Here is a 22,060-nt window from a genome sequence, read left to right as displayed (position 1 = left end):
ATGTTCGTTCTTTGAAATTTGAAATGTGATACTGAATGCAAATAACCTTACTTTCCGACTCTTACAATGACGAAGAAGTTACAAAACAGAAATAAGCTTTTCCCCCTGAGATGCATGCCTCCACATACAATGATTCCTGTTTTATCGCAAAAGTAACGTGATGGAATTTGTGAAGCACAAAAATGCCATAAGGAGGAGGTCTGTGTGGATGGGCTAAAAACAAAAGCGACTTTAAAGCAGGAGACCTCCCAGTTTCAGTCTGTCAGTGTTTTGTTTTTTTCTTATCATGACCATCATGATCATTTGTTCATCAGTTTGTGCGGCCCTTTGCCATATGTTTGAGCTCAGTAAACTGCAAAGGCAAAACTTCAGCAGCACTGATGACATATATGTCACACCAGTAACAGAGAATTTTCTACTGTGAATTCGAACTTTTAATTCTGACGATTTTGCAGCAAGCTTTTAATAGAAACAATAAAACGTTGGCAGCTATTTTTACGAGCACTGCCTGGCCCATGAGCACTGTGTTTGCCGTGAGCAGTGATGGCAGCTGGAGGATGCACGGGACTCCTCCCCTCTCCTCTCATCTCAGACCTGCCCGCTCAGTGTGCGCCGACTTCGGACAGCAGAATCTCAGGGGTCAATTATGGACGGCCGGTATCGGTATTTTTAGCGACTTTTTCACGGGTCAGAGCGTTTGGAAATATTTCTGTGGATTAAAAGAAGAAAGAAAGAAGTCTTCTTTCTGTGTGGGAAGATGGGATTATATCGGAGGAATCGTATGAGAATTGCTGCCTCGCAAAAATCTGCGTGAAAAGGCGTCAGACAGGTGACTTTTTCCTTCTTCTATCTCCAATAATTTGACCTTTAGATCCAGTTTATATATTTCAAAAATGCATTAAATATTTCAATTGTGCATAGCATTTCAGGGCGTTATAATAGATATAGTGAGTTCAAAGTGAATTTTTCCGTTAAATCTTGTCTTGTGTGTAACTTGTAACCCTCAAATAATCAACTTCAAAGGTTTATGTTTGGTTCTAATAAAGGTTTTGGTAAAAGATAAAGACATGTGCATCTTAAGGAATGGGATATTTTAATGAAAACAAACACGTGAGATTGTTTTGACCCTTGCAGAGCAATCCATTTTGCAGGGATAAAAAAAATCAACACATCAGTATGCGTTGTATGATTTCAATGAGTTCGTTCACCTCAGTCAGACTGTGTACATTTATGAGGGTACAGGCAGGCTAGTGTGGATTTTAGTGTGGAAGTTTCAAGCTATAAGTGATGTTTATATCCTTTATAGCCTTCCAGAACTTTGCAAGCATTTGTATTTCTGTGTATTTTTTATGTTTCTATTTTTGTTTAGTTTATTTGCATTTGGTGTATTTTTATTAGTTAATTTATATTTAATTTCCTGATATATAAAACTTCTCTGTGTGGTGACTCCCAGTAGAAACCATGGAAGCAAGACAATGCAGATTAAAACTCATCCCCTAAAACACATTACGTGATTTCTGACCCTCAGTGTTCACCACAGTGTCAGAATATGATGTAACTCACACTCACAGACGGCCTGCCGCTTTTACCTTTCGTCACCCTTGGAGCTCTCGGCTTCTTGGTGAATGTCAGTGTCATTTAATTTAAGTGGGGACTGCTTAACCCCCTGGTATTAGCACTAATCTACATGAGTGCACGTGTTACAAACATTGCTGTTCCCCAGAGATCAGTGAGTCAGTATTGACCATCATCACCACTAAAAAATAAAAATAAACACAGAGAAACATACATAACAACAAAGTAATTTAAACCAAAAAAGGATTTAATCTCACACCTGTTACCCTCATTTTGTTTTTGGTTATAACTTTTTAAAGAGGTCATAAAAACATAAAAATAAGCGTTTTTTTCTCTAATTCATTCCAAAACATCCTGGAGAGCTTCTACACACTCCTGCAGTTGTAGTCTACTTCTTGTTCAAATCTTTAACGTGCTGCACACCAAAGAACATTTGCAGCGTCCCTGTAAGCCTTTTAAGTTATTTTAAAAGCAAGCTGATGGTTCACAGAGAGAGCGCACTGATCCTGTTTAGTGTTTAAGGTCATTATCGGGATGTATTTTTAGGTGCCACTCTCAGACAGACAGTGAAGAGTGGCGTTCGGTAAACACATTAACACACGAGTCACTGTTTTGCTGATCTTTGATTTCAGGCCCGTATGACCCCATCACATTTCACTGATTCTTCTGTGTCCCAGTGTCCAGGCCCGCAGAGCCAGGCAGGAGAAGATGGCGAAAGTCTGCAGTGAAAACTCCTTTTCAGCGAGAAGGCGGCTGTCCGCCAATGACGATGAGCTCAGTGTTATTGAAAATGGGGAGAGCAGGTCTGATGTTAGCTTTGCTGGTGATTTTTGGGAGACTTTTGGATCCTTATCTGACTGAAATGAGACATCTTGACTTGTTTTATGAGGTCTTGTCAATATAATCATTCCCCTCCTGCTGTCTTCCAGAGTTCACTCTCTTTGTGGGGACAACTGTGACAGAGCACTGCGCTCAGAGTCCCACAGAGACTCATTTACAGGTGCCGGGGCAATGGCCAGGTAAATGCCAGCTGCAGTGCTTAAATTAGCCCGTATTTACCAAAGGTGGAAAGAAACGATTCTGAAGTTTCTCCTAAGCTATTCTGAAATGCAATATGCTGCTGATGAGCAAACCAATGGTTATCAGGTGGTGATAAGTTAGAAGTACTGCCTCAAACATACACATGCACCAGCCAGTCTGTCTTTTCGTTTATAGGCACATCTGCTCACACAAATGAATAGCTTCATGTTTGGGCACCAATTATTGCCGTCTCCAATTCGGTATTTGACCAAATGTCAACATTTTCTCTTCTGTTCCTGAGTTATGACTTTGAAATTAGCCAGAAATTAAAAAACACAAATAACTAAAAAAATAAATAAAAATTTAATGTTAATGCAAAGTTGATATATTTTGGATATAATGACTTCACCAAGTTAAAGACACTACTGTAAAGGGTTATTCCAAGAAAGACTTCTCAAATGATGCTCCTCAGAAACAGCTGATTTTGGTTTGTACAATAAGTTATATTTACTGACGAGATTATATGAGAATAATTGAAAACAAAACTGGCACTGAAACATATGAAAACGAAACATTTTCATCCAAAAGAAATATGACAAGACCAAACTTAGATTTGAAAACTAAATGAAACTAAACATAAAAGTTCACTTAATTACAGAAATTCATCATCTGACACTGAAAGAGCATGAACCACAGTTTGAAAAGTCTGAAGTGCTTGAGGCGAAGGAAACCGAGTTCTTTCCAATTCACCTCTCAGTCTGAGGGGCTTCTTCAGACGTTGCTCCACTCTACCATCATGTGAGTTGTTAGAGTCGCACAGGTGTGAATGGTGGTTTGATCACCTGGAAGGGGACCTCAGGACTAAGTTTGAAGTAGCTGATAGTTGGTGTTATAGACCACCACCTCTGGCCAGCTATGGCAGTTGGATGTAGGTGGCCTCCTTTACTCCTCTCTCAAGCCAGCTGTCTTCTCTGTGACATGTCTGATGTGTTGGCTTCCCCTCTAAGGTGAAGACCCAGCAGGAGGTTAAATACCCAGGACTCCCAGTCAGTTTTGAGTCCTGGAGAGGATGAAAGGTCTTCAGGAACTAAAAAGAACTCTGGCTGCCTTTTACTCAAGCACTTTAGACAACCATGGCCTGGATGAGTGAGAACCACTGACAGACAAACCAAGTGTCTAATGGTAGATGCTTTATTTTACGGATAGCCTCCAAGTAAAGGATCTGAATGTTTCTTCCACTGTGGGTATTTACCTTTGACATGACTGTTGATGGTTTCTAGCCTAGACTGGTGTCACTTTGTGCTGTTTTTACCTCCCGCTGACTCTCTAGACTGTCTTACTTCTTCTTCATGCTACGGAATTGGGCGTCTCACAGAGTGAAGCCTGAACAAGAGAGACACGACTCGTTCCTCGACCGCTTCAGAGGCCCGGAGCTCAAAGACACGTCCAGTCTACGCAGCAGTGCTCAGTCTGCGGGGCATCACGACGCAGTCCGTAAGAGAAAGTAAGCGTGGTGTGGTGAGAGCTGCTGTGGTCAGTTTAAGAGTTTTGTCGAGTCATAGCAGTTATGGTTTCTAATGTTTGAATGATTTAACACAAAACTGGACAAACAGGACACTTTACTCAGGGCCCTGTTTCCAAAAAAAGTTTCATATTGTGGCTAATGTTTAGTCGTTTAGCACACAGACTCTTTGCTTGGAGAGCCATGTTGCTGTAATAATGTCCACATTGTGGTTCAAGATTCCTGTGGAAATGTGCACAACTTTACCTGAAAACTGAAAGCATGTTGCTCGACCCGATACCTGTCGAGGTTGAGCCCGTGGTCTTGGAACGTCCAAAAAAGAATTTAAAATTTGTATTGATTAGATCACTGAACAGTTTTATAGGCCCAAAGAAGGCCAGAGTTTCTAAATGGATGTTTTTTCTTTATAGAAAAGACAGCAATTTGTTTATTGAAAGATGTGTTTCTGAGCCCAAGCACGCATCTCATTTCAAACTATTTACAGTATAATTTAGCTTTTATTTTTTTTATGAACGGTTAAAACAATGCTTTAATATCTTAAACAAGAAAGTTAATGTCACAGCTAACAGTGGCGAAGCTAATAGCCAAAAGCTAGCTCCCCATTCCCTTTTACCCCATTCAAAGATCAGGGTGAAGATAGATCATAAACAATTTTTTTGAACACCCTCCCAACCAATAGGAATGTGTGTAACCTAAAAGAAAAGAGGGGTTTTGCCATAAAAATATCACATTTATATGATGAATGAGAAGCCTCGTGCAAAAAGAAAGTAAAAAGAAAAAAAATTGTCTTTCTTTCCAAAAGCCTTGCCAGTAAGTGGCCGCTGGCTACTTACAACATGAATAACTGCAACAACACAGACGAGTAAGTGTGTGTCAGAAAATAGAAAAGAGTTTCCTTTAGAAGTGGACATTATCGATATTTGTTGTAGCTACAATGGCACGTAGCATAGCTATGTTAGCACCAAACTCCTTGAACCATGTCTTCACATCCTCCGCTTCTCTATGCTGTGCCTCCCACCCCTTTACCCACCTCAGGGGTTTTGTTGGAAGTCATGATGTGGATTATTTTGATCCAACTTTGGGGAAGTTCACATAAGGAACTGTAAGGTCATAAAGTGTGCTTAAAATAACAGGGACTACCTGTAGTATGATGCCATCTGCTGGACAAACGTATGACCTGCACCATGAATCCAAATGAATTGTCGCTGTAGACTCCTTTCAAGGTAGCTTTCTAGTCTTCTAGCAGTCCTTCATAGACCACCTCCGTCCTTTTTCACCACTATAAAAACACTAAACTTGTAATCCGTAGCAAAAAAGAGGACAAAAAAGAGGAGATTAAAAAAGATGAGAAAAAGGAGGAGAAAAAAGATGAAGAGAAGAAGGATGGAGACAAGAAGGAAGAGGAAAAGAAAGATGAGAAAAAAGACGAGAAGAAGGATGAGAAAAAAGACGAGAAGAAGGATGAGAAAAAAGACGAGAAGAAAGATGATAAGAAAGATGATAAAAAGAAAGAAGAGCCACCGTAAGTACCCATTAAATTCAGAGTCTGCGGCAGCTGGTAAATTTAACTACAGAAACCACATCTGTCACTTTTCATCTCTGTGCAACATTAAACACCTTCTGATGCTTTGCTGGTTTCAGGAAAGAAATCTGGATTATGGATCCCGCTACAGATCAGTACTACAGGTGGCTCTCCGTCATTGCAGGCCCCGTGTTTTATAACCTAATGATGGTCATAACGAGGTAGGCATCCTTCACATATTAATAATTATTCACTTAAAGGAGCATTGATTTATTTGTTCTCCTTGTATTTTAGGGCCTGCTTTAATGAACTCCAGGAGTCGTATATACATTTATGGCTAATCCTGGACTACACCACAGACCTCATCTACTACGCAGACACATTTGTCAGAGCAAGAACAGGTCAGATTCCTGACGGCATTTACAGAAAGGATGTTTTTGTACACCAATTAGGCTGTACTGTAGCACAAGATCTGGCTTCTAATTTGGTGTTTGTCCCTCAGGTTACCTGGAACAAGGCCTGCTGGTAAAAGATTCCAAAAAACTGAGAGATAAATACAGAACAACTTCTCAATTCAAATACGACATGATTGCAATGATACCCACTGATCTGCTGTTTCTGAAATATGGAATCCACAACCCGGAATTCAGATTAAACCGCCTTTGCAAACTGCCAAGGCTTTTTGAGTTTTTCGAGAGGACTGAAACCAGAACCAGCTTTCCAAACATGTTCCGTATCAGCAATCTTGTGCTTTACATTCTTACTATCATTCATTGGAACGCTTGTTTATTCTTTGCCATTTCAAAAACCATCGGATTTGGGTCGGACACTTGGGTTTACCCCAATATCAGCCACCCAGAGCATGGCCGCTTGGCAAGAAAGTACATCTACTCCCTATACTGGTCCACGCTGACCCTCACCACTATTGGAGAGACCCCCGCACCTGTCAGGGATGTTGAATACCTCTTTGTTATTGCCGACTTCCTCACTGGTGTGCTGATTTTTGCCAGTATTGTCGGTAACGTTGGCGCTATGATCTCCAACATGAACGCCTCTCGCGCTGAGTTCCAGGCGAAGATTGACTCCATAAAGCAGTACATGCAGTTTCGAAAGGTCACCAAAGACCTGGAGGCCAGGGTCATCAAGTGGTTTGACTACCTGTGGACTGAGAAGAAAACCTGCGATGAAAAGGAAGTTTTAAAAACTCTCCCGGACAAGCTAAAGGCTGAGATTGCCATCAATGTCCATTTGGATACGCTGAAGAAAGTGCGGATTTTTCAGGACTGCGAAGCCGGTTTGTTGATTGAACTGGTGCTCAAGCTGCAGCCACAAGTGTTTAGCCCTGGAGATTACATCTGTAAGAAAGGGGATATTGGCAGGGAGATGTACATCATCAAGGAAGGGAAGCTAGCGGTGGTGGCTGACGATGGAGTGACTCAGTTTGTAGTGCTGAGCGATGGCGCGTACTTTGGTGAAATCAGCATCTTGGGTATCAAGGGCAGTAAAGCGGGCAACAGAAGAACGGCCAACATCAGAAGCGTGGGTTACTCTGACCTCTTTGCCCTTTCCAAGGACGACTTGATGGAAGCCCTCACCGAGTATCCAGATGCCAAGAAGGCTCTAGAAGAGAAGGGGAAAGCCATCCTGATGAAGGACAACCTGATCGACGAGGCAGTCGCCAATGCCGGCGCCGACCCCAAGGACATAGAGGAGAAGATTGTTAAAGTGCAGAGCAATCTGGACACCATGCAGACCAAGTTCGCCCAGCTGATGGCGGAGTTCACGTTCAACTCGACAAGAATGAAGCAAAGAGTGTCAGCGATGGAGGACAAAGTGAAATCCATAAAACCAGAGGATCTGTCTGAGGTGGTGGCCGACAAAGACAAAAAGGTCCAGTAACGCAAGAGACACTCGAGAACTTTACAGCACACGAGGGAGTGTCACTTTTTAAAGGCCCACATTCATATCCATTTATACAGCATGTTTATTATCAGTATAATGTGTCAAACTGTGTACAGCAAATGTATATTTCTGTGTGTATGCTACGACTGACAGCCAATTTCTTATTTTTCATATATAAAACTACTAAGCGTGTTGGAAAAAAAAAAAGGATTTTCATAATAGTAGAACCATTTTTGTCCCAGAAAATCTTTTTCTTCCATATTGATCTATTTGTGAAGTAAAAATGCAGCTGACAAATCCATTTTACACTGCTTAAAAATGTACAAAGTGAAATGTCAGTGCTGTTGATAAGTTACTGTCGGCTATTGGCTGTAAATCTAATATGTGAATAAATATTAAAGTGTTCATATAACATTCACTTTATACTGGTACATTGTCATGTTGTGGGTGAATGAACACGGGGAACTCACAGTTTTTTTGTTTTTTTTTTCAGCCAAGCTATGTGATTAAAGGCACATAAATGTCATGCTTTTCCTGTTCTAAAGTTTTGTCAGTAGCACAAATTTTGTGTTTTGAAAACTTTCTTTTTTACCATGTTTCTATGACATAATGAAGAAACAAGCATTTCACAAGTTTCAAGTTTAAATTGGAAATAAATCAGCCTTGATCTCCGTAATTTCCTCAGTTCTATAAGACATCCTGAATATCTGCTTCCAAATCATGGCTGATAATGATCCTTTCCTGGATGGACCACACTAAAAATATTCTCAAAGATCAGCTTCATCACTGATCAACCCTTAAAAAGTGGGTGGATGATGGATGCAGAAGCTGATAACCAGCATGTCACAGAGAACTGCATGAGTTATGAATCTTTCCATGAATGTGGTTGCCAATAAAATCTCTGAAATTTTGATCACTCTTTACAGAAACATGAAAAAAAGAGAAGTTTGACAAAGAATATTTGTTTAACGTTTCCCCTCAGAGCTGAATTGCCCTTTAAAAGTCTTACATCTACTTTGACTACTCAAGTGCAGCAGAAAAGCAACTCAAAGGTCAAGTGATGACACATCATCTCTTATTTAACTGCTCAGTTCTTCTATTTCTCATAGATACACATAAATGTGATCTTGCATCACTCTCGACTGAACCATTATCACCATGTTTTGTGAAAAGTCTGATTTTAGCTTCATCAGCAATGAAGGAAAACCAGCTCTTCTTTAAGCGAGTACCCCGTTGTGTTCATCAGCTATGTGCTAACTTATTCTGCTGCGTGTTGTCGAGCTGCTAAAATCTGATGGCAGTTATTGAAAGGAGAGGTGATATGCTGTGGCGACCTCTAGAGAGGTTTGAAACCAAATTTTCCAAAAGTAAGAACAAAGAAATGAATCTGTGACTGTGAGACAAGCCGCAGTCATGATCAGGTATTTATTTGAAAAACAGAGTTTCAGCTTAAAGTCTTCCAGTGAGTGTTAATGTTGTTGTTTTTTAATTCACCTTTATTTAATTTGCATAACAGAAGCTTTACAAAAGAGTTTCACGTTATCTGCACGTTCTGTGTTTTTACCTGAGACATTTGGCAAAATAAAACATGGTGTGACTCTTTTTCTTGTGTAGGCCTTGCACATTTGGCACCTCATGACTGTGCAATCAGTAAGATTAGCAAACAAACCAAAAGAAAGAGGAAGTGAAAGTCTGAACCGACCAGTCAGGAAGCATACTCTGAAACCAAACTGTCAGGTCACAACACAAAACTGTTAGATCGTAACCAGATATAATCACATCTGGATATAGCATTTTTTTTTTTTTTAATTTCTGGGTAAAGAAAATGTTTAAATATAAGCTTCTCTATGAGGTTGTTTTGACTTCAATAGCAGGAATTAAAAAAGGCTTCAGTTCAGCATATAGTAAATGACAATCATACCCAAAGAGCACCGTTATGCCCAGAGTGTGTGCACCGAATGCTGCTACATTACGACAACTGCAGAAAACACACACAAAACAAGTCAAACTAAATGCAAAATATCCTGAATGTGCTCTGTGTAAGTGCACTTTCACAATACAGTTTGATGTTGGCTCAGAAACGAAACACGCGTGAAAAAATTTAAATATTTAAGCACCTTTCAACTCTGGGAAATCTACAGACTGTAAGTAAAAGATGGACACAACTGCAGCTAAACTAAAGTAAAAGTAGGTGTGACAAAAACATTTCAGTTACTGTGGTAAACATTGAAACTAGAATTAAAAAAATACAATATTTTGTTCTTAAAAAAACAAAAATAAAATCTTTTTTAGTTTTAGTCTTGAGGAGCGTGAGGAGATACTGCTGCATGTGCTTGGTGAGGCTGGGACGTCCATGTGTTTTAATGCCTAATGTGAACTTCTTAAATCTGCACCTGAAAAACAGTCCTACAGACTAAAACTGATAAACGGATAAAAAATGAAACTAAAAACATGCAATAAAAACTAAACTGAGACGAGCAAACCCAGTCTGGAAACCACACTGATTAAAAAACAAAACATCAAAGTGAAATACAAATAAAAATCCATTAAAAATACAAATTGGTAGTAATGCTGAACCACGCTAATGACATCGACTGGTTCATGAGCTCCCGCTGTGAAGCCTCAAACTGAGTGTCACACCATAACTGTTACATCTCCTGACATTTAGGTTTCAAAATCCAGTTTCTTTCTTTAGTTAGCTAGCTAGTTTTATGTCTAAAGATGTTCTAGTACTGATTTGTACAGATTTATATTTTTTAGGTTTTAAGGAGCACTGGTTTAAACTCTTAAACTGGTGAGGGAGCCCTGTTTTCTTTAGAGTAAAAAGAGCTCAAGCAACAATGACAGATGAGCACAGCTGTGCACGCACTATATTACTCTGGCTGAAGTGTTGAAATGATGTGTACTGAATTTATAATTATTCATAGTAAAGGTTGTGCAAAGGATGGGAAACAGGAAAATGGGAGGCCTCGGAGGCCAATATCTCGTCAGTCACAGTAAAGCACAGCCTCCTTCTTAGCTTTAACAGGGGTTACTTGAAAATACTGACTCAGACCGTTAACTCATCGCGTGCACAGACGTCACCGGTGACGGGAGGTTTACAGATGTTTCCTGTGGACGTTCAGCCACCCTATTCCTTGTTCACTACACTCTGACGACCTCTGACAGCTGTTGTGCTTGTTCTTTTCATCACACTTGATTAAAAAAAGCTTACATTGTATTTCATTTAGCCTTATTAAATTATATTTAGCTCTTAATTACAACAATTGACTTTTTACTTATTTCATATTCGCTGCGTTTCGGTTATATTTTCTTTCTCTGCACTGATCTGTGAACTTTTTACATATATTTTTCCATTGTTCCACCTTTTGAGATAATGACATCTCATTTCACCAGTGGAGTCTCCCCCTGCTGGTCATCAGAAAGAATGCAAGTTTAAGGCACTTGAGCTTCACTTCACCAGGAAATGGCGTCCATCTTTTAAATACAGTCTGTTGGGAAATCTAATGCATATGAAGTGTGAAAGGCCAGCAGTGGACTGCAGTAGTTTGGTTAGGCACAGGGTTATTACAGTATTTTTCTCCACTGCATTTCCCTATCCACTTTCTTAATACTCCCTTTTTTGGCTCTGTTAACTTTGCGGCTTCGTCACAGCATCCCAAACCCTTTGGCATAAGTGATGGCCTTGAGAAGTCTCTCTCTCAGCTTTTCCTTGGAGGAGTACTCAGGGAGCAGCAGTGCATTAAAGCAGGTGTGGGAGGTTGGTAGCCTGCAAGAAAAATGGCAGAAGTGGGGAAATCTGAAATCAGCATCCACAGAGAGCTTTGAGTTACGTTTTTTTAAGATATGCTGAGTGTTTCTTAAATCTGGCCAGAGCAGCACCTGTCTGTGTCAGAGCCGTTCTTCGCAATGATCATTTTTAATTTGCCGAGCCCGCCAACAGGCGCCCTGTCTGAGCCCGTCGTGAACTGAAGAAAAAATTTTTTTTGGTCTTCCCCAAATGAGTGGACGACTTCCCAGAAATCTCTGCACGTGGATAATTGAATAAAAACATTAAACTGATGAGAAAATGTGCATAAAGTTCAAGTACTTCCAAACATGTTTAGACTTTATCAGACTCACTTGATAACCTGACTGTCTTTGCTGTAGCCGCCGTCATATTCCGTCGTCTTTTCGAGCGCTTCAAAGTCCAGTTTCTGTGTAATGATCGGAGACTGTCATCAATGCAGCACCGAACACAATTAAGATATAAAAAATATAAATGGGGATGCGCTCTCTCACCCTGCTTCCACAGATAAGCAGCTCTACTTCTTCTGGTCTAAACAAATATTTCAGCGGGGACTCATTTGTGACCATTAGGAAGCCTTTTTTGAAGGCTTTGAATTGTCTCTCCACACTCTTGTTCAGGATGTAATCAGCATACACATCCACAAACTCCTAAAAAAGGAAGGAAGTTAAATATATCTGAAGCAGTTTTTCATCATTAACTTTTTATAATCTGTATTTTTAGAGAGCAGACTCTACAGATTGCTCTGTCAAAGAATGGCGGCCGTATTGCATAACACACTGCTTCGTCTTCATCGTGTGTTCCTGTTTCTGTACTTGTGAAATATACATTTCAGTCAAAAGAGGAACAGCAGAAGTGTCAGTTAGGGCTCCCTTATTTGTGTAGCGACACATTTGGTCTAGAATCAGACTTCCATCTTAACATATTATATAGCCACAGAAATGTCTACTTTTTAGGTAAGCTTAAATAAAAATGATGCATGGTTTTAAAGGAACCGGAGATAAATTAAAAGAAGAGACCAAAAATCAGAACAAGATAATAAACCAGTGCCTCCCCTCTGACTGCCTCAGAATTAGGGCTGTGCGATATGACCAAAATCTCATATCCTGATATAAGACATCTATCGTCCGATAACGATATAAATCACAAAAATGTGTCATTTTCTGTAAATTCTGTGAATCTCGTGCAGCTCGACTTGCGTGAAGTGTTTCCAGCTGCGCGTCATGTAGCTGGAGTCGAGTGTTTTAACCGATGCATGAAACGATACATTTTTAGACATAAGTTGTAACAGCCGCCGTTTTCTTTGTGAGTATTTATTACACGGCGTGCTGCGGGGAAAAGCCTGTTCTAACGTTTGAGTCTAAGGTTTATTTTTTAGCACCTGGCAGCTCTTTTTTATTTCTCATCCGTAAATAATCTGCTCTTTCACGTGATTCAGTTTTTTTGAAAAGTCTGAACAGGATCTTGAGCTTTATTGTGAAAGGTTTATGTGGAACATAAACAAGCGGACACGCGATGCTGTTACCGTCTTGTTGCTAACCACAACGCATAAAAACAGGCGCTTGTCCATCTGTAGTGTGGTTATATAAAATATAAGAGAAAGAGAGAACTTTAAAAAATTAATATAGCCACTACAAAAAATATTGCCGTAAACGGTTTATTTTGCGACACCACGAAACAAACGATAGCGAAAAATGAAACAATGTTTTCATATCGTCGTCCGATATATATCGTTATATCGAACAGCCCTACTCAGAATCAGCTGATTTTCTTCTATAATAATAATAATTTCTTCTATAATAATAATAACTTTACTTATTACATAAATGTTAATAGAATATCTAATGAAGCAATGCACAATGGCTGTGAGGCTGGTCACTGACCTCCTGCTAACCCTGGTCACCAGGGAAAAGTGTGTATTCCTTGACTGGCTGGCAAGTGGTTACTGGAGTTGCTGAAATCCTTGTGATTGCTTTGATCGCAGGCAGGTTTGTCCATAAAATACTGGTTTGTCTGAAAATTCACCTACTCGCCAAGCGGTAGTGAAAAGTTCGACACAGACGTTCATAACTTTTTGGGGTGTAAGGTGCAATATTTTCCATTTTAAATGAACTCAGAAGTCATATATTTTTAATCCAGTGGATTACGGTATACCACTCAAAACACAAAATCTATTTGTTTGCACTAAAAGTTCTCCTACACGATCCAGAGTTTAACACCCATATTTGGGACACAGATACATCTTAGGCCATATATTATGACTATCGTATATTATGATGTCATCATATTGCCTAGCAATCACCTACCAATGGACCAAATGACTCATCCGTGGCCAATAATACACCAATGAAATCAAAATTATATACACAAAACTCTCATTATTCATGATAGAGGACATCCCCACCACGTTGACTAGCAACCCCCTAACAACAGACTAAAATCACAGACCAAACAACACAGTAGCATGGGGATTTATTAGTAAACCAAAAAAGGACATATAAGGTGAATTAAGGAGCTGTAGCTGTAACACGGTCCAGCTCACACCTCACCTGTCGGTTCTCCTTAGTAACGGGAATCTGGTCTCCTTGCTCCTTTAAGTCGTGTATTACTGGGTTTCCAAAGAGGTCAGTGTGTGATATCTGGAAGGTCATCATCATGTCTTCTTCCACATTTCCCATATATTCAAGTACTCCCTTCAGACTTTGATAGAGAACCTGGAGCACAAAAAAAAGACAAGACTTTCTTTGCACAGGTGCCTCTGATTTGATTACAGGGATGTATAACATTTTAAAACTACTGTGAATTGTAGTGATTCACTGTGAATGAGCTTTAGAGGAAGTTACTATACTGGATGTGAGTCTGACAGGTCCAAGTAGGTCCCTTTCTTTCCCATGAGCTTCCTGTAGACAACCATTGGAAAGTGAACGTCCAGGATGCAGTTGTTGTAAATCGCGAGACCGAGGACGATTCCAATAAGAGTGTACTGCGCTTCAGTCTCCAGAGAAGATGAATTAAACCAGAAAAGTTTGGTGTCGTTCTCGTAGGTGAACATTCCTGTTCGGAACATCAGGCACACAGGAAAATGGACATGGAAAAATTAAATGCATGAAGCAGCTCTGCGTAAATGACAGTTCAGAGTAATCCTTATTAATCTTAAATACTTAAATGTTTTATAGGTCAGTTTTCTTTTGATTGGCTGCCCCTTGTAAACTGAAGGTCTGAACAGCAGGTGGGTGGGGTTACTGTGCCTGGGCTTGAAGAAAAATCCTCTGAAAGTTGTACAGGGATTAGACTGGAGATGTCCAAAGAAACCTTTGAAAGATCTTTAGAAAGCCTGGAGAAGTGTTGCTCTTTAAAGACCACTTTAAACGATCTAGCTCCTTGGATTCAAGACTTTTGAACTGCACGGCATTATTTTATTAAGTTTCTAGTTCTCATGCTAAGATGATCGTATCCTGACTTCAGCTTGCTGCATAATTAATAAAACATGACACTCATCTCAATCCCCCTGTTCGCCTGTCAAATAAATGTGTTCTTTTGTTCGGATACAAAACAACATTTACATAATGTCCACAATGCACTTGGGCTTAAAATTCTCACCTATGTCAGGATTGAAGATTTCTTCAAGAACCAACTGAAAGAACTCCTTTGAAACGCCTCCCTCATCTACACCTTGCTCACCCTCAAACTCAACATAGAGCTGTTTCTTCAAGTCGGACGGGTTCTCCATGGAGATCATCTCCAGCTGCAACACAGAGTAGGTTTCACTTTTCAAACTGAACAACACTGATTTCGACATCCTCCAATTACCCTAAGGCAGCGCAACTCACTCTGACGAGAGCGTCGTCGATGATGTGGTCTCTGCGCACTTTGAGCTTGAGGTAGGGGTTGGGCTGCTGCCCCTGGACCATGCTGAAAAGAGCCGTGAGGCGTCGCTCGCTGTACATTCGGATCCTGTTGTCGTAGTACAGCCCTTGGTTCTTGGTGATGACACTGAGGATGAAAGGGCAAGTCTGGAAAGAAAACTTTGTTTCTGCATTGACCTTGAAGAAAGTGAAGTCCTTGTCCATCTCGATGACATCGTTAAGCGATTCGTTAATAAAATCCTCGAAGGGGATGAGAGGCTTTATGCTGTCCATCGGTCGGACGCCCAGTTCTTTCTCCAGGGGATTTATGCGGGGGCCTTTCTTATAGAGCCTTTCCTCGCCAAGCAGCTCGTGCAGCGTCAGCTCGTCTGAGTCAGAGTCTTCCTCGTCCTCCTCGTTGTGCTCTACGTCCACGTCACCTCCCAGAATGCTTGCAAAGAAGACGACCTGTAAACACTGCGTCGCAGCCACCACAGTCTCGTCGTCGTTTACCAGATTTTCGCCGTCGTATTCGTTGCTAACAACTGTAAACGTAATGAGCTGCTGGAAGGTCTCCATCATACGGCGGATGTGCGGGAGATCGTACTTTGACCAGAGCTTCGTCAGCCTGGCAAGCGCGGTCACTGGAAGTTTGCTCATTGCTTTGCAGAACTGTGGTAACGCCACTTCGAGGTACTCTGGGCTGTGAAGGTTACTATTCTCCATGACGATAATGAAGATGTTCAGGTAATCTGGGTTTGTTTCGTATACGTCAAGATATTCCAGGTCAAGTTCAACATTTGGAGTGAGGTAAATGAGAGCATTCACCAGGGCCACCTGCAGCTGGTCGATAGGCAGAAGTCTGTCGTAGACTCTCCTCACAGCGCCAATGTCCACTGTAACCTCACAGGCATCAAACACTTCATTCAAAGCCTCACCTGGCAAAGAGGCTGCAGAAGAAGCACCTGTCTTCTCTGAGCTTCTCTCACTCTGTTTCTCATCTTTGTTCATATCTGCTGGTTTACAAGACTCAAGGTTGTCGGTAGAATTGGATTCATCTTTCCTGAAACTCTTCATCAGGGCTTCTGCATTGGAGAAGACCCTGCCGATGACTCGGACGAGAGCAGAATAATCCCCTTCTTCTTCACAGAAACTCAAGATCGTACAGACTGTGTTCTCTGTGAGGTGATGAACCTCTGCAACAGAACAAACTAATTTAGGGACTGGTTCAAAGTTAGCATCTGCAAGAGTCCAGAGCTAGCCATACAGTACCTGAGAAGTCCTCCTTGGTGAAACTAGGGTCTTTATCGCTCATCTCACTGCCCTCCTGAGTTCTTCCATCAGCATTGGCCGTGATGGAGGGGTGATAATCACAGAGTTTGGCATTAATCTTAAACAGCTCGAGCGCTTTGGCAGCTGCTGAATTGTTATCCAAAGGTTGAAAATCACAACATGATGCGCAAAACTCATTCGTGCAGTTGCCATTTCCACAGCCTTCAGTTAACTGCCGAAAGTAGCGCTCAATTAGAAGCTTTGCAGTCGCTCTGTTCCTGCGTAGGACATTCAGACAGAAGTCAGACTGATGGTAACAAAACCTTCTAGGGTTAAAAAACAACAACAACTAAAACACAAACAATGAACTTTGGTTCTGTATAAACTGAGTTACAGGCCCTTCAAGTAAATAGGAGTGGGTGAAACTTTGGCAGGTATTAGTGATTTTTTTCCAACACTTTTGAGAGTTCATAAAGTACAGGAGATAACCACGTCAAGTATTCAGAGCAGAAAACTCATTTTAGCTCTGTTTCTTATTGTTTAGACTGATTGCTCTGAAGCATCAGTATGATTTGCTCTTTCATAGTCTGAATAAACTGCAGCACTTTTATGTCTGTGATGTCGAGGAACAGAAATAAGAACAGATTCGTTTTCTGATCAATTCCTATCTCATTTACTGGAGAAGACTTTGAAAAGTAATTGATATTATCATCACTTTCTAGGGTTAGAAAAATAAAAATTATCTTTTTTTCCTGTACAAACTATATTAACCACAAACTGTATATAAAAGATGGACACAGACAACATGGGGTCACACATCCTGTTGCGAAGCCATAGGCTGAGTGCCTTCCACATGATGGATCTAAAAATGAGGGACACTGGTGGCTCACAGGCAAATGACTTATCCATGGCATAGTAAATCATACCCTGCTTTGCTCTGCTTTTTCAATCTAATGGGACAATAATTTAGAAAAAGAGCATCATGTTTTATTCAAGATGACTTAAACTAGTGACTGAACCCAAAAACTTTTCAGGAAAGTGTTTACTGAGCTCGGTTCAGTGAGCAGTGAGCTCATTTTCTCATAGAAGTCACTGCCTCCTACTAGACATTAAAAAGATGTCAGGTTTAAGGCACTAAGTGTTGTTTATGCTTTTCAGATCTGCAAACCATGTTCATCTTTTAGATCCAGTTTATGTATTTAACAGTCAATTTATACATGTTCTTGTTGTGAGAGGCTAAAATATTATCATCTATGAACAGTAAAGAGGGAGTGCAACTGTGACCAAAAACATCAGTCTAATGAATCATATTAGCTTAGCTTGTGCCAGCTGAGGTCCAGATTATAGTTGGTCTTACATTCGGCTGGATTCAGATTCCCCTCTGCAGGCCCGGTGAGCAATGCTCTGAAAGTAGAGTTTAAAAGCACTGTAAGATCTTATTTGCAGGTAAAAGCCTTTAAATAAAAGCTTAAAGTCTTAACAACTTAAAGCAACAACAAAAAATTAATAAATACCATAGTTATTTATTATTATTTCTGCTCCTTTTATGGTTTTAACTCAGTTTTATTTGTTTTAATTTGTCATTATCAATATAATGTGCTGGAGCCTCTACTCTACTCCACTGTTGTGTTTCTAGCTGGAATAAAATCTTTTATATAAATAAAGTTTTTCTCTTTTGAAGCACCACAATCTAAGGCAAGATCTACAGATCTAAGGCAATTGATAATGCACAAGTTAGCAGGTTTATCAAGCTCAAATAAAGGCTTCATCATCATCATCATTAGCGCCCATCCATTTAGCCCAGCCATCAATGTTCAGTCTTACAGCTGCAACCCTGGTGATGTAAATGATTTTGAAAGTATTCTATTCTATTATTCTATATTAAAGGTGCAGTGTGTAAAATCTCACCACTCGATGTCAGAGTTTTGCAGTTTTTCTGAGCATGGCATGATCTGACCATGGTATGAACTCGCTGGAAAAATTGTTGCATTGTGTTAACACACGCCTAAATGCGTCAGAGCAGCAAACTGCCAAACATGGTGCTCACGTTTACTGATCATCAATTAATCAGTGCATTTGATTAGCAACTCTTGGCTTCTACTGCTCCTCTTAATTCATATGGAAACAGGCCAACAGAGCCCCATGAAAACTTTCTTTTTCACATGACCATACTTCTAAGAGTATAAGATTCTTTCCTTTGTATATGAATATAAATATAATGTATACTCTTCTTCTTCTTCCTTCGGTTGGACCTTTAAGAAGTCACCACAGCTATACACGACAGCAGGTGTCACTAAACCTTCTTTTTCACTTCTGCTTCTATTCTTTTGCCACAAATCACCTCTGAAACCTTGGGTGGTTGACCCCAGTTATTTAAACTCATCTACCTTCTAAATCTCTACTCCTTTCCACCTGTCTCCCTCTCATTCACATACATATTCTTATTTCAGCTGGCTTTTTTCCCTCTTCTCTCGTGAGCATACCTCCACCTGCTCCCTACGCTTACCATGGATCACAATGTCATCTGCAAACATCACAGTCCACAGAGATGCCTGCTTGTATCATCTGTCAGCCTGTCCATCAAGGACAAGGTTCCTTGAATTAAAAACATTCAAATATAACAGAAACTATTTTTTGTACAAGTGGCTGGTTGATGAAATTTTCTTCTTCCTGCAGCTTTTTCATTCACCTTCATGTAAGTGTGGATGTTGCTATACACATATAGATATATTTGTATACACACATATCTATATATACACATGTATATATAGATTTATGTGTGTATACATATATATACACAAATATATATGTGTATATATATATATGTGTGTGTGTGTGTGTGTGTGTGTGTGTGTGTATATGTATATATTTGTGTATATACATATATGTGTGTATATACATATATGTGTGTATATACACATATACATACATACACACACGTATATACATACATACATCTATATCTAAATATATCTATATCTAAATATATATACATACATACACTATTGATCTACTTATAAACTTGTCTATTTTACTCAATTAATTTAATATATTTAAGCTCTGTAATGTCTAATGTTTTGGTTGCTGTATGACAGGAAGTATACAACTTATAAATATATAAATAACATTGCACAACATAAAAAAATAAATAATATTTTCTAAATTATCAGCGTTACTGGTAATTAGTCTGTGACTCTGCTTTCAAACAGCTGTCAGCGTTTCAGTTTAACAGACCCTAAATCGCTTCGTTTCAGAGTAAAAAACGTGCAGTGAGCGGTGAATCGAGTGTCGTGTCGTGTCCTGTCTCAGCACCGACCTGTGATTTGAAGTCCTGTCTGTCAGTGACAGTGCAAAAAAAAATCTCTTCAGTCACTTGGACCGCGGTCACACCCACGTCACAAAATAATACACTTTACAGGGATATTAATGCTTGTTAATAAGGCCGGTGGAAGCTGACAACACGCAGAGCTCCAAATGATTTTAGTTTGTTGAGTCACAGCGAATTTATTTCCTCTAACAGCCTGTAAACAACGGCGCCATATACGCTCTTCTTCTCCGCCTGGTTTCCTCCACACAGCGCAGGCGCAATGCTGCCCCCTACTGTTCACCGTGCTGCTAAACTCTTTAATTTAACTGGCTGCAGCTACAGCCACATCATCCAGGATCAGCAAGCAGAGTGAAAACAGCAGAAACAAGTTTCCTGTGGGTAAAAAATTCACTAATTCAATAATTTAATATGTAAAGAATATTCCGCAGCCATTAAGGATAATCATAAAAACACAATAATAATAATAATAATAATAATAATAATAATAATAATAATAATGATAGTGATGATGATACTACTACTACTTTTAATAATAATGATGATATTACCACTACTACTACTACTACTAATAATAATAATACAATGTTCTCTCCCCTTCTTTTTCTTCTTCCTTAACATTCACGTATCTGATATCAGTGTCTGTTTGATGAAGAACATTCAAGGAAGATCACCATATATAGGAAAAGATGTCAAGATTTAAAATTTACTGTGAAAAAAAAAAGGAAAATTAGGTGTGGACTGGTCCTCCACAATGGGTCACTTTAGTCAGAAAATTCTGGTAAATAATCAGAAGTTGTCTGCTTGTGAGGTAAAATATGACATTTCTCATGGATTTGAATGGGTTGAATTCAAATATGACAGTTAAAATTGGTGATTAACTACAGTTTCCATGATATTTACTTAAGGCTGCTTAATATGATGATATTTCACCTTTCTGTGCAAGGTCCTGTGTCTCACTACAGCTGAGGTGAGGAAAACTCTACGCAGAGTCAACCCACGTAAAGCTGCTGGACCAGACAACATCCCAGGCAGAGTGCTCAGAGAATGTGCGATCAGCTGGCAGATGTTCTCACCGACATCTTCAACATCTCTCTGAGCAGTGCCGTCGTTCCCACGTGCTTCAAGGCCACCACCATCGTCCCCGTGCCCAAGAAGTCTTCTGTGTCCTGTCTCAACGACTACCGTCCTGCTGCACTTACACCCACCATCATGAAGTGCTTCGAGCGGCTCGTCATGAGACACATCAAGACCCTGCTGCCCCTCTCACTGGACCCACTGCAATTTGCATACCGCTATAACCGCCCAACAGACGACGCCCGGCTTCCACCACCGATCCCGACCACCTTCTATAGAGGAACTATCGAGAGCATCCTGAGCGGCTGCATCACTGTCTGGTTTGGGAACTGTGCCATATCGGACCGCAAGACCCTACAGCGGATAGTGGAAACAGCAGAGAAGATCATCGGGGTCTCTCTCCCCTCTATTGAGGACATCTACACCACACGCTGCATTCGCAAAGCCACCAGCATTGTGGCTGATCGGACACACCCCTCTCACACACTCTTCACACTCCTGCCATCTGGAAAAAGGTACCGAAGCATTCGGGCACACACATCCAGACTGTGCAACAGCTTTTTTCCACAAGCCATCCGTCCTCCTCACCATCGTACACACCAACCTGTAAATGCTCTTTTGCACAATATTATTACTGGACTTTTTGCACTAACTTCTGCTGCTACACTAAGGAATGTTTACTGTTCCTCCACTACCTCAACTCATCATCACAAAACCTTATTATTATGTTACGTTGTGTTTTTGTGCACGTGCACTTTGTTGTCTGCTGTCTGATAACAAAAAAAAAAGTCTTCCTTAGATAGTTAGATAGTTTTTTTTTGTTAATTTATGTTGTAATTTATGTTAGGTCAGTCTGTCTTGTCTCTGCTAGCCAGCTAACTAGGCCTCTTAGTTAGCTAGTTTAGTGTTTTCTGTTAATTTATGTTGTAAATTTATGTTGCATGTAGCACCTTGGTTCCTGGAGGAACGTTGTTTCGCCTCACTGTGTACTGTTAAACTGTATATGGTTGAAGTGACAATAAAGCCAACTTGACTTGACTTTCTTCATTATGTACCAGAAGAACTCTACATAGACAACACTTGATATAACAATATATAGTATAGCAGGATTGTTTAGAGCCTGGCCATGTTGTGTCCAGTTGCCCAAAATATTACAGCACGAAGATCTGTTGGTTTACACTCAACTCAGCAACAATACTTATTTAAATTATTT

General features: G+C 40.1%; 2 protein-coding genes across 3 annotated transcripts; one reads left to right on the top strand and one right to left on the bottom strand.

The window, feature by feature from the left end:
- The first annotated feature begins 622 nt into the window (after positions 1 to 622).
- Positions 623 to 7,959, top strand: cnga3a (cyclic nucleotide gated channel subunit alpha 3a). 2 transcript variants are annotated; one of them, XM_005727149.1, is made up of 9 exons: positions 623 to 829; positions 2,253 to 2,378; positions 2,505 to 2,594; positions 3,971 to 4,099; positions 4,920 to 4,979; positions 5,427 to 5,639; positions 5,759 to 5,860; positions 5,934 to 6,040; positions 6,142 to 7,959. In XM_005727149.1, exons 2-9 carry the CDS (start codon positions 2,284 to 2,286, stop codon positions 7,536 to 7,538), a joined length of 2,193 nt encoding a protein of 730 aa, XP_005727206.1. In that variant the 5' UTR covers positions 623 to 829; positions 2,253 to 2,283; the 3' UTR covers positions 7,539 to 7,959. The 2 variants fall into 2 exon arrangements, with proteins under 2 accessions (XP_005727206.1, XP_013764778.1); XM_013909324.1 differs by having other exon boundaries at positions 3,926 to 4,099.
- Positions 7,960 to 9,819: 1,860 nt separating this feature from the next.
- On the bottom strand, positions 9,820 to 20,007 carry ube3a (ubiquitin protein ligase E3A). Its single transcript, XM_005727148.1, has 11 exons — positions 19,762 to 20,007; positions 17,803 to 17,849; positions 16,446 to 16,723; positions 15,159 to 16,369; positions 14,929 to 15,073; positions 14,177 to 14,382; positions 13,878 to 14,042; positions 11,823 to 11,978; positions 11,664 to 11,737; positions 11,424 to 11,567; positions 9,820 to 11,310 (listed from the first exon to the last, which is right to left on the bottom strand). Coding segments are annotated over exons 2-11 (2,502 nt in total). The 5' UTR covers positions 17,805 to 17,849; positions 19,762 to 20,007; the 3' UTR covers positions 9,820 to 11,189.
- Between the last annotated feature and the right edge of the window lie 2,053 nt (positions 20,008 to 22,060).

The sequence above is a fragment of the Pundamilia nyererei genome, unplaced genomic scaffold, assembly GCF_000239375.1.
Source record: "Pundamilia nyererei isolate P.nyererei 1_Seehausen unplaced genomic scaffold, PunNye1.0 scaffold00023, whole genome shotgun sequence".
In the NCBI taxonomy this organism is placed as follows: domain Eukaryota; kingdom Metazoa; phylum Chordata; class Actinopteri; order Cichliformes; family Cichlidae; genus Pundamilia; species Pundamilia nyererei.
The sequence above is the reverse complement of the archived record's forward strand: the minus strand, read 5'-3'. Positions and strand labels throughout refer to the sequence as shown.